This window comes from Ostrea edulis, chromosome 4, assembly GCF_947568905.1.
Source record: "Ostrea edulis chromosome 4, xbOstEdul1.1, whole genome shotgun sequence".
Classification (NCBI taxonomy): Eukaryota; Metazoa; Mollusca; class Bivalvia; order Ostreida; family Ostreidae; genus Ostrea; species Ostrea edulis.
The window spans coordinates 31393917-31410871 of record NC_079167.1 but is presented as its reverse complement, the minus strand read 5'-3'; the positions used below and the strand labels follow the sequence as shown (position 1 = coordinate 31410871).

At 37.1% G+C, this 16955-nt stretch overlaps 1 protein-coding gene across 4 annotated transcripts in view; it reads left to right on the top strand.

The window, feature by feature from the left end:
• Positions 1-16955, top strand: part of LOC125669917 (synaptotagmin-15-like) — a 122470-nt gene that overhangs the window by 89544 nt on the left and 15971 nt on the right. For 3 of the 4 annotated variants that reach the window (XM_048904752.2, XM_048904753.2, XM_048904755.2), the window contains 2 exons: positions 8528-8679; positions 14918-15128. In XM_048904752.2, the coding sequence (XP_048760709.2) occupies positions 8528-8679; positions 14918-15128 (363 nt within the window). Of the gene's footprint in view, positions 1-1641; positions 1799-8527; positions 8680-14917; positions 15129-16955 lie in introns of those variants that run through there. The other variant, XM_048904754.2, reaches the window with a different exon arrangement.

The following is a 16955-nucleotide window of genomic DNA, read 5'->3' as shown; positions in this document are numbered from 1 at the left end:
ATTGTGACTTCACTTTGTATGAATTATATTTGATACTCTTTTTCCGAAAAGAAAGTAATTTTGAAGTTCTGTAGTACTATTATGCTTCTGCAAAATTGACAAATAGATTTTCCTTTCTTATTACATCAGTTCTCTACATCAGTTGCTGGAAGAAATCATTTTTCTCTATATTTCGTTCTTAAATTTTGGAAGTATATAATTGTCTTCATATCGGGTACTTAAGCAGGAAGTATTGTCAACAATTTCAATGAGTTGTAAGATTGATCACTGTTCATTATCTTCACCTTTAATATTGCAGTTCAATATTTGACTTTGACCATGGAGTTTGACCTACAATTGAAAAACCAAGGCCATAACTTTCTAATGGTTGTTCAGGCTTTTAAAATATTTTACATTGGTATTCCTTGTAAAAAGACCTGTCTTTCGGTACTAGCATTACTTTACTACCGTACGGGGATATCAGTATTTCACAAACACACATCTTGTTAAATTCTGAATATCATCTGAAATTTTAATGTTGATGTTTTTCTACATGACATATACAAAAGTGGTGATTTTAATTTTTTTTTTGGGGGGGGGGGTAGGGCCTCCGTGGCCGAGTGGTTAGAGCATCGCGCTCAAAATCACACGGCATCTCACCTCTGGTCGGCGTGGGTTCGAATTCCGCTCGCGCCGTTGAGAAAGTTTCCCAGTTTACTTTCGGAAGGTCGGTGATCTCTTCCCAGGTACATTGTATCTGGGTTTTCTCTCCCACCAACAAAAACTGAGCGCCACCAGATAACTAAAAAATTGTTGAGTGTGACGCAAAACATCAAAACAATTAATATATTTCTTTTAAAAAATTAGATTTTGTTTCAAAAGCCAACCATGCAAACAGCTCCTGAATTCTAACCAAAACGGCAAGAAAAACGACAAGTTTTATTTCTTTCTAGCGAATCCCTGTACAAATTGGGTCAAGGAGTTCAATGACGTTCCTAGTTTCTTTATGTGTTTGTGCAATACAATATGATTGGTACATACACTGTATATGCATTATATGATCTTACCACCTGATGATATTGATTGGCGTTGAGATTCCTGGTACTGCAGAAGGAAAAGACACGTACATCTAACTACATCAGTATCATGTGACAGCTCTATCTGTGAAGAAAGTTATTCATCAACGTAGTAGAGTTTTAGTATTAAGGAATGGTGCCTAATTATTCGGTACAAGATGAGCATTTCATGACTGTTTTTACTTAAGTAAAGATTAACCCGCCATTCCGCTATTCTTTTCTGTCATTGTTGCCATGATTGACTATTTTTCTTATCTCTGGCAATGTCCATTGACATTTTGCTGTTTTTGTTTCACCAACAAAAGATGCCCATAATCTCAACACAAAACATACTCTCTTTACATTGTCGAGAGCAGCAGTGTCTCTATGACAAAGAATGTATCAACCTTGGTCCAGATCCATCGGGAAATGCTTGAAGACCTTCCGTTATTCCATAAAATTATTGAATAGACATAAAATATAACAATTTTTACACACATTAAATTCCTCGATACAGATTTGTAACTAATGTTAAGCAGAGAAAGCTTTTTAATCGAGATGTTATGTGTCTACAGCGTAGTTTGGTGCCATTTAAATATCTGAGATATGAACGTAATTTCAGTGTGCGGCTTTTCACGCCGCTCGATCATTGTGAAGCCGCCCTCTCTCTACCCGCGTGGCACCTCGCGCAGTGATGACCGGGTGTAACAGCAGACGATAACGTGCTCTGTGATCGGAGTAGCAATGCATCGGGTGGTGGAAAGGTAGGGTAAAAATTCTTACATAGGAAATATATCGTTTGAGGATTTTCCACTCTTTGTTTTTTCTTCAAATTCACCTCCAGGTTTTTATATCAGAGGGGGGGGGGGGTTAATGATTGCTGTGCTTCGTGAAAATTTCATTATGTTGAAGCTCATCGGAAGAGTTAGTGTATCAACAACATACTGTATGCATATCAATGTGCTGTTTAGAATATTTATAGGCCTTACTCTAAGCCATAATAAAGCAATTTTACTTCTCATTGAGTTTACTTACATACTACATATATAGGGGTATGCAGTTTTTCGCATGATGTATGTCAGATCGAAAAGAACTTAAATATGACCGAACGTCTTGGGTCTTTCTGTTCATTATTTCAAACAAAAAATGATGCAGCATGACTAACATTATGAAATGTTACATAATTTATCCTTGTGAGTAAATATATTTTATTGGCACGGTGCTAAAATGTTGTATAATTTATATATTTTATATTCATAGTTCTCATGGGTAATCTACAAGTAAACTTTTTTTTTATCAACCAACACGGTGATGTTGAATTGTTTGATACTTGTTGATGTCGCGGAAACATTTATTTTAAAATCCCCAAGATCGCAATAAAGACGATAATATCGCTCTTGATACATCTAATTAATCGGAATAGTTCGTTTATAGTTTATGCAATTTGCACGAGATTGAAATGAATTAGTAATTGTGACATCTAACACTGACTGAAAAGAGAAAACAGATTACAGTCTTTATTTTCATGCCAACGGACATAAAGGATAACGTTTTCTTGAAGAAGAAGAAGAAGAAATTGTATTGTTAATTATAGCGAAGCTGTGTAATCAGACGTATCTGTGTAAACACAGTGTGTAGAAGTTCAGGCGACAGGGCGTGTTTAATTTGTGGATCCTTATATTAATTCCTTTATGTCAACAGTAGAAACCAATGGCTCAATAACACTGATGATTAGATATTGTTTTCCGTTGCTCTGTGGTCTTTCTAACTGCATTGTAACAAGGAGGAGTGCGAAATGGAGATCACTGGGTACATCATGATCGTCAGGTGGCGCTCTATCGGGCCATGACCTGTTACCCTCCCTGCTCAATGGCCATAAGCACCGAGCATAGGCCTAAATTTTGCAGCCCTTCACCGGCAGTGGTGACGTCTCCATATGAGTGAAATATATTCTCGAGAGGGACGTAAAACAATATTCAATCCAATCAATCTTTGTTTGTATTGTGACAAGACAAGGGTCATGCGTTACAGATCCATAGTACACCCTTGGCGAAATCCTTCCTGGTTTTTAGCTCTCTGGGACAAATATCTGGAGAGTGAGTCCACCCTTCAGTGGAGACAGCAAGATTCAATTTTTTTAAGGGAATGGACACGATTTGAACTGATATTTCTCATGTTTAATTGTTCCATTTTGATGTTTACAATATTTAACTCAGATATTTCTAAAGTCAGTTGTTGAGTTACAAGTGAGATACAACACTCACAGTTCTTTGTTATGTAAGCAAGGCTTGTGTCCTGTTTTTGTTTACATATAGATCGCTTGATAGAAAATATGTTGAAAACAAAATGAGATGTGACAAACACTAGAATATGTAAATTGTGTTCAGAATTAACTTGTACATGTAAATTAAAAAATCGATTCAAGAACAGAAACGGCCTGGTTGCTTTAAAACATGTTATCTATCATAGAAACAGCAGTACATGGATCGGATGAAATAAAAAAATAAACTGAAGTATTTGTGGCAGAGAATCATATCTATAATGCTTTTAAGAAGTCTACCCTATAGATGCCTCGGAATTTCGTATGGATTTATAATAAATGTATTGAAAAATGTACTTTCTCATCCGTAGTCTAAATATGTAGACATATCTTCTTAGGTATGAAACTTTCAATTAAGAAGGCTTGATTGTCACAAAGAAACATTTTATTGAAATTCGAAGTTGAAGTATAAGATGATCACCAATAAACTGGCAAGACCATCTTGTCATTTTGTGCAAGGATATCAATGGAAATAGTCACGAGGAACTACCTGATTAACAGGGGAATTGAGAAGTGAAGAAGGAATATTGATATACATGTAGAATTACCTTCATAAATGAGGTTTGAACATTACACAAAATAGGTACCGTCTATAAATGCTGTAAGAGGAGTTGATTACAAAATAAAATAGGTACTTACCCGTCTATTCAAGACATGCTTTAAAAAGACAAAGTTCAACTACACATTAATTTTTCGAAAAGTATCTCTCTTTTAACTCAACAACTGACATTCAAAGTCTCGCTTTACTGCATATGCCCCTTTGAATGGTTCATTTCCAAGACATTATTCCTGCATGATATATTCTGGACGAATGACGAGGTTACATGCTTTGCAGCAGTTACTCTTCCAAGCAAATCTATATGATTCACAACTTACAGTACAATTTTTAAAAAGGCTTTTTAAGTGTGTGTTCCCAATCCCATTCATATGTATACCTCATACGTAATGTTTATTCAGGGAGGTTTCTCATAATTAATCCTTCTCTTTTTCTTCATGAATTCTAACCACTATCCCCGGTGAGCTGTGTCGTTGTCTGACAGATCTTGTTCCACTCCGAACGTTCGAGCTTATTTAATCAGAGAACAATGTGTGATCGACGCCACCCCCCCTCCCTCCAAATAAAGAGTATTAATCAAAATTTATGAAAATATTTAACTTTCGTCGGTTCTGTAGGGAACTGTGTAAACCCCCAGTGTAGACAATGCGATACTTTCATTTATTACTGTTTGTAAAATTCTCATTTCTGATTGTCGCAAATGTACCGAAAACGTATATTGTGACCTCGATTTGTTCTCTCTCTTTATTTTTGGTTATCGGGAACAATTTTATGTTCTTTACATAATATATCACCGTAACATTGACATCTAAGAATGAACCTGAGAGTTCTGTAATGATAAACCCGTCCGTCTGTTCTCAATGGTAAATCCATTCATAATTAATATCTCCTTCCCATTCTGTGTTTATCTCATTTCTAAACTAGTTACAGATTACCTTATAAGAATCTATATATGATTATATACAAATATGTCACCTTGATTATTCGTATGACCTTGACCTCACATCTGGATTGTAGTTTGAACTTTGTTCTGACACAGAATGAAAATGTCTTTATCAAAAGGTTGAAGATAACAAACAGTGATCAACTCCCACAAAGAATACAAAATTAAGAGTTGGGCAAACACGGATCCCTGGACACACAAGAGGTGGGATCAGGTGCCTAGGAGGAGTAAGCACCCACTGTCGACCGGTCACACCGCCATGAGCCCTATATCAAACTTCTTGCAAACATCCTGTCTTTTATGTCCAATTCTTTAAAACTCACTTAGCTCATTTCTGATAAAACATAAAGATGTATTCGTGAAACTTCATACACGGATACGTATAGTGCAGATGATGATAAGTTTAAACCATCCAGGTGTTTAGCCTTCCTTTTATCACATCTCACAGATGAAAGGCGAAGATAACGAAAAGTGATCAATCTAATAACCCCTATAAAAGTGAAGATATCGAACAGTGATCAATCTCTTAACTCATATTAGGAATACAAAATAAAGAGTTGGGCAAACACGGGTCTCTGGTCATACCAGAGATGCGACCAGGTGCCCAGGAGAAGTAAGTATCTCCTGTCGAGCGGTAACACTCGCCGTAATTCCTATATACATGTATCTTGATCAGGTAAACGGAGTAATCCGTAGTCAAAATGAATGTGCCAAGTTGATTGATTGATTGATGTTTTCCACCACACTCAACAATTTTTCAGTTATATGGTGGCGTCCAGTTTTTTTATTGGTGGAAGAGAAAACTCAGATACAATGTACCTGGGAAGAGACCACCAACCTTCCGAAAGTAAACTGGGAAACTTTCTCACTTACCGGCGCGAGCGGGATTCGAACTCGCGCCGACAGAGGTGAGAGGCCGTGTGATTTTGAGCGCTATGTTCTAACCACTCGGCCACGGAGGCCCCTAAGAACGGCCTAACAATCGGTATGAAACACGTCAGACAACATTGTACTCAATGATATTTTAGATACACCAACCCTGAGGCCCCTCATTCAATATGAAATACAACATTAGGGTACTGACAGTGGCGATATGGGGAAAATGGCGGGCACAGCACACACTGAAAGAGAAACTAACAACATATACATGGTGTGTACATGTTTTTGCGAATGGAAAAAATCCGCAAAAGTTAAAATCGCAATAGAGAGAGAATAGATGAATAGAGATGATAGATAGATGATAGGTAAATAGATAGATAGATAAAGCAACCGCAGAAATTGGAAACGCAGAATAAAATTTGATACCTTTAAGGATCACATCGCAAAAATTTTCACCCGCAGAAAATAACCGTTTTACGGTATACTTGGTGCTAAAAATAGATGTACTTATTTGACAATCAATAAATGACCGATGTCCAGTTCATCTGTGAAATGATTTCGTGAAGACGGAAAGGTTACTTGACGATGCTGGTAAACTGATGCATGAATTTGATAGCTCTATTGGCACGTCAACCGGCGTTCGAAAACAATCACCCTCTTGGAATTTTGTATGTACTAATAAAATTCACGTAATTTTTGCTATTCTCAATATGTGCTAGCATAATCAGTGGCGGTTAACCGTCATGCAGTGACCGGTGGGGATTTTTCTGCCTTTTCATCCAGTTTTAAGTGCAACGTCAGTCAATTAGGACAAAGCTCAATTTTAGATATTTATTGCATTGTATTAAATTCAACATGTACTCTACATTACGTTCTGTAACACAGCGTGACATCGCTTGCATTTCAATAATCAAAGCGCAGATAGAATTTTATTAGTTTTTATATCAATGATAAATCATTTTAATGGATTATTTGTAGCTATTTTTCCGGTGCAATTTTTTCTTCTAAATATCACATCTGACATGTTACTGGGGGAAAATGCAAAGTTAGGGTACAGACTCCAAGACTACACAAAACTAAACTCGGGTTGTAAGTACATTTCGTATACCCGGATGTAATTAAAGAAGAAATTACTTTAAAGTTGATGATTTTAATGGGGAAGAAAATGTGATGGCATCAGGAATTCAAATTCAAATTGTTTTATAATCCATTACGTAGTACTTCAAAGGGTAAAGAATGTATTTCTTTCTCTGTCTCTTAAAATTATGACTTTTATGGATATAAACGTCTGAATCGTTAAGATATTGTTAGTAGCGCCACAACCATTTGTTTTTACCAGCAGAGTAACATATGCTATACTCGTATTATGTGCCCACTCTCAATATATTTACTCATTACAATTTTACTGTTCAGTCTTGGTTAAATCTACTGGCAGTCCATTTACTCATTACTATTTTACTGTTCAGTCTTGGTTAAATCTACTGGCAGTCCCATTTTACTGTACAGTTTCAGTAACATGTACTAGCAGTTCACGTGTAACATCCAGACCCTGTGACGTAAAACTATCAATTTTAATGTCAGGTTTCTGTATATTTACGTCATACAAAGTTTCACTGGTACTTTGCGATATTCCTTATTATTGATGAGAGGTAGATTTTGCGGTTTATTTTATCTTATAGAAGTTTAGACTTTGTTCAAATGCCTGATATATCTATAAACATCCCCTGCAGTCCGTTTGCAGGGCGAGATGATTCCGTCACCCCTTGAATGTTTTTGGTTCCCTGTATCTGTATGAATCATATAAAACATCTGTCATCCGCACGTGCGACAGTCATAAGTATTGAATACGTGTCATATAATGCTGATTGACGTATTTTGATATTGTCTAGTAAATTACTTACCGTCTGCTTTCCTTAAAACGATCGATAAATACATGTATATGTAAAATGCATGCATCTAATGAAATTCATCAGTATTATGTTTCGTTAATTTATAAATAAGAATTCAGTACAGTCTTGCAGTTTTCAGTCTTTTTTTTTCTAACTCCCAGAAATTCACCAAAACGATAATTAGCAAAAACATCATTTTGATACTTTAGGAGGAGAGAAAGGCAAGGGCTTCGTGGTATTTTGTGGTCTGCAACACGCTTACGTGACATCAGTACAGTAGCGTCATTTAATTAATTGAATGCACGACCAATACCTGAGAACTAAAACATTTACTCAAACCAGTTCATCCATTTTACCGCAATTTTTCCCCAGAAACGACAAAAAATATTTGCAGAATGGAGTGTGCTTTTTCTAGAACAAACACCACTCTATCAGTTATGCTTTGAAGAATTTAATGTTCGAGTCCATTAATTGAAAAAGGAACTAGGAGACAAATCGGAATCCGCCATCATCAAACAGTGGTTTTGTAACTTAATCCTGGGATCGGGCTAACCTGATTTGCACCCGGGCGGTTTATAGCAAGACCACAGTGCTGTTAGTCAGCTTCCCAAGCGTCCACGGTGCGTTCGATTAAGATCACTGTGTGTCGCGAGCTCGCTCTACAGTTCTCCACTGCCCGCTCTGCTTTGAATTCGAAAGCATATTAAAACGGGATTATTGTAGTATTGATTCAGAGGAATACATGAATAAGAATTAAAATTACATAGGAAGTATATAACTCTAGACGGTTTACTAGAAAGTTTTACGTAACTTGAACAGGGGGATTTCGCTGTGTCGTGTCATGTGCGGACTTTATAATGACTTTGCGATGAGGCGGTATCATTCTATGATTCTTCTGCCTTGTAGCATGAAACAGATCCCCTTCACTGTGCCAACACAATCCACGCTGACAAGGAGGATAGAGCGAGGATCATCCGAGGAGTTTCGGTCCGGGGGAGGAGTATTATCGGAGCCCACGTCACCCCTAAACGTCAAGCGTCCTTCTGTTGAAATACCAGGTAAATTTCTATCTATCTTTGAATAGTGTCCTAAATTCTTGATGTATGCAGAAAAATGACAAAACATTGTGCATTTCTCAAGTGACTATATTACATATAGATGCATAGGCATTGTGTTAAAAAAAAACATTATTTAAAAGGTTTCCTTTATCTATAGCATATGAACCAACAGGCGTATAACTTATGGAGATTATACTATTACATGATTTTGTTAATTAGAGAAGAACAAATCTATCTCTATCCGTTGGAAAAACATGCTATTTGTGAAAATATGTTCTTCAAACTCTTGTTGCTAATATTGCATTTGTATCCATTCTAGATTGATATTATTATGTTTGTCTAAATTTGAGAATACATTTCATCTAAAATTAAAAGATTATTAACATTTGATTTTAACATTTTCAAAGAGATGCAGCACTTGGTTTTGGCTGTTTGAAAAGATTTCATAAGTAGTAGTATAGAGACCCACCACACAAAAACAGAATAACATACACAGTATATATAACTAATTTTGTATCGTTGTGTTATATATGGTCTCAGTTTAGTATTTGTATCATTTATTTTACCCGTTTGTGCGTATGTGTAACTCGTGCTAAAAATGTTCGTTGCCGTGGTCTCTGTTGTCTCTAGAGCCAGGAGGGTCCTTTGACTGACTCAGATCGTATATTTTATCTTCTGCTGGGAATCTTCCCATTATTAAAACAAATTTGCGCATTTCCTCCACACAGCGTGAACAAGAGTGGTCGCTTTTCTGAAAGGTCGGGATGGGTATATCCTCCAAGAACTACTTCCGGCGCTGACAGACGCTTCAGTCTGCCTGAATAGACAAGGGATTAGCGTCGTCATATCGTTGTTACGCTTATCAACGTTTAATTATAGAAGGTCCACAGAGGCTAACATCAACGATTTTCTCATATTTCACTCGATTACTTAGCTTGCGGTCAGAGAGTTTCAGAATTGTGCAACAAATTTCAAAACTTCAACTATTATTCCAACCTTGACTACTGATGTACGAAACTTCATCTCATAAAAACGTTTATCTGTCAGGAAACGGGTGTGATTAGTTTCATACCGATTGTTAGGTCGTTCTTGACACACTGATTTTGACTACGGATTACTCCGTTTACCAGGTCAAGATATAGGGCTTACGGCGGGTGTGACCGGTCGACAGGGGTTACTTACTCCTCCTAGGCACCTGATCCCACCTCTGATATATCCAGGGGTCCGTATTCGTCCAACTCTCTAGTTTGTATTGCTTGTAGGAGTTATGAGATTGATCACTGTTCGTTATCTTCACCTTTCATAAGGTAATTGTTGGTAATGTGTTTCAATTAGCTACACAGTCTGTTCATTTGAAATAGTACGAATACTTTATGCTTGTTTTCTTACACGTTAAACTTGAAAGTCGAAGAAAACTCAATAACGATATGTCCAACATTAAGACATACATCATATCTTCTTCAGATGTTGCAAACCCGGGTAGGTCAGAATACTCTAGGCATTTCAATGCAATTTAATGTTATTTTAAAAATTTGAATTTCCACCTTATTTTTGAAAAACGACATTTTGTTATAAACCCGAACACTACCGGGATATAATAACATTTGTTTGGGGGTGATTTCCGATAAACAGAGTGCCTGAATTATAACTCTGAAAATAGAAAACTGCAATGCAAGTGTATTATTGCAATTGCTTTATATTTTCATATCCTCGTGATATAACAATTGCTTCGGAAGACTAGATAGCACAAATAACACATCTATATTTCACAGACATTAAGTAACTACTAGTATATAGGTTGTAATTGTGGGTACCAGTTCACGCAGGTAGAATCTGAACTTCTTACAATGTACTTCAATGTTATTTTGAAATGAATTGAGTTCTCTGTTTACAAAGAAATAGTATTGGAGCTCTTCATTTGAGGACAAAACCCACAACTCTATTACCTATATCTTTAACCCAAAGGAAGTAGTACATCTTTCTTTTCCTTTCGTCTATTTTATATTGGTACATATCTAAAAATCAAGCATTCAATCACATACTTCCAATGTTCAATGTCGCCCTACTTGTATTGAAGTTTCAATTAACAGTGATATCCATAAAAACCGCGTCCTTCCTCATAACTATTCTTGACATGGTCCAATAAAGAATTCTCTTGACATAGATAAGACTCCCGAGGTTTATCGAGTAATTCACTCATCTTCATCTTCTAAACGTTTTATAGGACCCAAATGATTAATGTATTGTCCACTTATACTAGTGAAGAGTTCTCAGCAGTCTTCGTATGGTCTCAACTTAGACTTAATCTATACTCCGCTGATGTGTTCGTTCTTCCAAGTTCAGGGAAAATACTCTACTTCTGACAGTCGGTCGTTGACACCAGGTTTTATAATGAGATTCTGCGAACAATACGTTTACATATTACCACTGGATGTATTGTCCTCTTTTATATTTTGTTCCCCCGTGGATGGATGTTAAAGATGACGTTTATTTAGTATGCAGTGGATTCTCTTTGCCGGTCAGTGTTCCAAATCTTTTTGGTCAGAAGAGCGTTTACGTTCAGGTGTTTTTATCTCCCCGAACGATGTAGCTTAACCATGCGAGAAAACACATTATTGCCAGCTTAAGGCGAGATGTGCAACGATCTCATGTTCCGTGATTATCAAATTATTTCGTCAAGCAGCACATAATCAATGAATTGTTGCTTGATTTTACCATAGCACTAACTGTCGAGCTTTTTAACCAAAAAACAAATGCGAAAGTACACTCGAACATTTAAGAAATATTGTCCACGTAGTTTGTTTAATATTTCTTGCTCATTGACAGCACTAAGTTGCCCCCCACCATACAGACTGATGTAATTATTTTAAGTTTGATCGTTGTTAACGTCGTTACAGCGAACCTAGCCTGATTCCTGGTCTTGATTTCGGATTTCCGGTAGAATGGGATGATTTTCGTTTTAAGAACACAGATTGAAATGACAAGCAACACGCACACTCCGACCCGAGAGCGGCGGTCTTCGCTGAATGAAATTGATTTCGGTGTAGTTGTGTCAATGTCGGTACTTCTATTTCATATCATTCCTGACCTATCACGTCATTGTTTGCTGAGGAACGTTGGGATTGATGTTTATGAATGGCCTGTTGTGGCGTAATATATATTCGTTCTGAAAATATGCAGTAAAACTGATACATTGGTAGTTAATCCGTCTGACATTTTCGGAAGTCAGAATATGTAGAATTCTTCGACGGGAGTGGAATTTCTTTATGAATTATCTTTTACAACACGAATACCCACGGGGAATCTACGTCTATAGATTAGCCTTAAGCAGATATAACGAATGTTTCTACAATCTGGACTCGATTTAAACGGTTCAGGACTATTAATATTCCGCGTTCTTCTGATATAGTTTCTGAATTTTTTTCATTTAAACTTCATAGCACTTTGAGATGATTTTAAGAAGACTAACAATTAGGTATATCACGCGTCAGTAAATGCCGACTGAACGTTTCCTTCAGCCAATCATGCGGACGTAAATTTTGACCGGACGTTTCCTTGAGCCGATTATGCGGACGTACACTCAGACCAGACATTTTCTAGAGCCAGAATGTCCTTGCTAGGGTTCTATGTCATGGTAAGCGTTTGCACGATGAAGAACATCCACTGCGACATCCATGAGTAAAATTATGTGGCACTTCACCAACGATGGTGACGTCACAGTATAGGTGGGGGAAAATTCACAAACGGGACGTAAAACAAGCACACGCACTATAGAGGATCTTGAACGCGCCAAACTTTAAAATTTTATAGCGGATGTACAACATTTTTAGTCGTGGTATCGACAGTATGGGTATCTCGTGTTTATAAAAATGATGTTGAATTTCTCCACAACCTACACAGTTTACTCCACGAACATGAGGTATTGGTTATATGGACGCATTTCAATATAGGTATTTATTTTCTGTGTAGCCAGGACTATGTTTTCTGATGTTATTAACATTTAGATGTGGATGACTCTTCGCTGTGTTATTGGTACATGTACATGTACCAATAGGAACCTACAAAGAGTCATACAGCATACCAAAGAATCGTACAGCATAGGTACAAACAGCATACCAAAGAGTCATACAGCGTACCAAACAGTCATACAGCATAGGCACCTACAGCACAACAGGCTCACACAGCATAGACACAAACAGCATACCAAAGAGTCATACAGCATAGGCACCTACAGCATAACAGGCTCACACAGCATAGACACAAACATCATACCAAAGAGTCATACAGCATAGGCATCTACAGCATAACAGGCTCACACAGCACAGACACAAACAGCATACCAAAGAGTCATACAGCATAGGCATATACACCATAACAAATATGTATACAGCATAGGCACCTACAGCATAACATATTCACACAGCATAGGCACAAACAGCATACCAAAGTGCCTATACTGTATGAATCTTTGTTATGCTGTAAGTGCCTATGCTTATGAATATTTGTTATACTGTAGGTTCCTATGCTGTGTGAGTCTCTTATGCTGTAGGTGTATGCATAGTTCTTTGTTGTCTTATGGGTGTATATAACGCACGGTCCTATGTTATAGGTGACTATTATGTATGACACTGTGTAATGCTGTTGATGTATATGCTGTATGACTCTTTGTTATGTAGTGGGTGTCTATGCTGTAAGATTTGTTTGGGTTATGCTGTTGGTGCATATGCTGTGAAAAGGTTAAGATAACGAACAGTGACCAATCTCATAACTCCAAAAAAGTACAAAATATGAGTAGGGCAAACAAGATCCTCTGTACATACAAGAGGTGGGATCAGATGCTTAGGAGGAGTAAGCATAACCTGTCAACTGGTCACGCCGGTGAGCCCTTTATCTTGATCAAGTAACCGGAGTAATCCGTAGTCAAACTTAGTATGCAAATAACGGCCTCAGTTGGTACGAAACATGTCAGACAGCATTTGAAGCAATGACAGGTTGCATTGGTAAGTTATATCGTTATAACGACCATAAATGCGAAATGATGGCTTTAAACGAGACTATTGTCAGTAGCTTGTCTCGATTTTTAAAAAATACTATACGCATAACAAGCTCTTGCGTATCGAATCAGTTGAGAGACATAAACACCATTTGCAGGTGATAATGGAATATTGCTACATAGATATGGGAAGTTGACGATGGAGAAGCTGAAATCATTCCGTTTGTCATAAATTCGAGAGGTTGGTTTGCCATTAACATCTATGTTCAATAAAATATCGAAGCATACGAAGCAGAAGTAGACGACTCTGTGGTGTCTTTTATTTCGATTTCACAGGGATATATCGAATCAACCTATCAATGAAAATGATTATTGGTGATGGATAAAACTTCGATGAAAAGGTGAAGATAACAAACAGTAATCAAAATATTCATATGTCGAATTGAAAGCCACAGCAAAAGATTTGTTCTCGTGTAGAAGATTTTAAACAAATTCTGCCTCGTAAGAATATGCAAACAGGTCAGCTAATAAAGGACCACAATTCGTGCCCATGGGATTCCTACATACTGTTGGAAGACCTGATCACCAGAGATTACGAAGTTTTCTCAATGAGGAACTCCAGTATCTTTTTAACATCAACTTCAGAGTACTTGTGTGTAGAATCAGTGTAAGACTTTATTATATTATAGGCACCTATGACTGTTTTGTTGTGTTTGGGTGTCTATGCTGTATTGCATTTTGTTTTGTTTTATGTATCTTTGCTGCACGACTTTCTGTAGGTGGCTATGCTGTATGACTTTTATGGTATGTTGTATTGATTGATTGATATTTTCCGCAACACTCAACATTTTTTCAGTTATCTGGTGGCACCCAGTTTTTATTGGTGGAAGAGAGAACCCAGATACAATGTACCTGGGAAGAGACCACCGACCTTCCGAAAGTAAACTGGGAAACTTTCTCACTTGCCGGCGCGAGCGGGATTCGAACTCGTGTCGACAGAGGTGAGAGGCCGTGTGCTTTTGAGCGTAATGCTCTAACCATTCGGCCACGGAGGCCCCTGGTATATTGTAGGTACATTTATCTATGCTGTGTGACATTTTGTTTTGATTTATGTATCTATGCTGTACGACTTTTTGTAGGTGGCTATGCTGTATGACTTTTTGGTATATTGTAGTACATTTATCTATGTTGTGTGACATTTTGTTGTGTTGTAGGTTTCTATACTGTATGACCTTTGAATTGTAGGTGCCTATGCCTTGGGGTCTATCGATCCCAGTCTCTACAAAATAGTTGACGAGGATGACGATTATGAAATTCCTATGGATCATATCGGAAGGGTGTGGTTTGCCGTTGAATATGAGAGAGAAACGGAAAAATTACTGGTGACATTAATGAAGGCAAAGAACCTCCCGACCCGGCAATATGGCAATAACAGCAGTTGTGACCCCTTCATAAGGTTAGAGTTATGTTTAATACAGATGTATGTTGTAAACATTATCGATGTATGTGAGTTTAATAAGGTTAGAGTTATGATAGATACAGATGTATATTAAAAGCATTATAAATGTGAATTTAATAGACGTCATGGATACTGTTAAAGTAGACAACATAAATGTTTTAAAGACTGTTGTGTCGGCCCAAAAGACGTTAGAGAGCTAACCCTTTCGAAGACTGACAAACCACCTTATTTCTACTTCACTGATTGTACAAACAGATCAAAGTGTTAGACAGGATCTATAACGTATTATCTGAAGCCTGTAGTAGAGCCACTGAAAATTGAAACAGCGAGGCTTCTCTGTTGGCAGATCTCATTCAGTTAAGTTTACGAGATTGGGTTGATGGGCTTTGTTAAGACTCCATGTGAGGAAAATGAATGATATCATGTTTCCACATTCCTAGGGAATAAAACAGATGGTCATTCGTTTTAAACTAAAGTATTAGCCACATGTTTACTAATAGGACCAGTACAATGGCGTCTAACCTTGATATCAAAAGCTTGATATCACGTGACAAAAGATTTAAAATGCTTTCACATTTGGTATCACAAGACTTCTTGAGAGAGCCTGGTATAGCGTGAATAATGAATTACGTTTCTAAACATGTGGTTGTATTACGTAACTGAGATTTCCCCATACTAAGTCTGCCACCACAATGCAGCATTGAACCATTTTCAATTTTGAATATTGCGACAGAAACTAGATACTCATTAAGACTATTTTGGAATAGTAATAAAAATGAAACCACAAACCCGACTGCTTTATGTCCTTTATGAAATAAAAATGCGTCTGGCATTTTCAAGTTGCACACTATCTCCAGCTTATTGCTTTAGTTTATTTATCCCTCTCCAGCATACAATATCGACATATTGGAGCCTGTTCGGGTCATTCAATACACATTATAAGTCGCTATGGGTATTTAAACAAATCGATTCGCATACTTCAGGAATGTGTGACACCATCTGTCTACTAATGTTTCACCATTTCACTAGGAAGGTATCGGTGTCTAAATTAATAGTGCAGTGCAAACTTTAATACCATTTGTTCACTTCCAATGAATTTGCATTACATGAGAATGATATCATATGTAAGAAAATATCGAATACCTGTCACAGAGGGCGAAAATTTACTCCCACCAAAAAATTGAAGAATAAGCTAAAGTAAAATGTATTATTTGAATTCATTTTACATGCAATGTATACATTTTACCTCGATTTCTTTACAATAACCATATTCATGCTACAGCATTTTACCAATGGATCGTGTATCCCTTCCGCCCAGCTCCGTCAGTATTTTTCCAAACAAAATTAATGTTAACGATTTATTAATGCAAATATGATTGATTTATTTTATATTGTTTAACGTCCCTTTCGAGAATGTTCTCCTCATATGGAGAGTCACCATTGCCGGTGAAGGGTTGCAAAATTTAGGCTTATGGTCGATGCTTATGGCCTTTGGGCAGGGAGGGTTCTTTATCGTTCCACACTTGCGATCTCATCCGAAGAACCGCCCCATTTAATCGCCTCGTACGACAAACTAAGGGTACTTCGGACCTATTCTAATGTTCCAAATATGCAATATATTTTAAATTCTGTAGTCATGTTATATTTATTCAAAAGTATCCTAGATATTGACTGCCAGACCTACTTTACTCTGTAAATACTTTTTATACGCCCGTCAAAAACTGGACATATTATGGTATGGCAATGTCCGTCTGTCTGAACCTTGTAGGCAAAATACAATGAACTGTAAGATCCAAGATCTTATTTTTTTAAAGTTGTGTATTC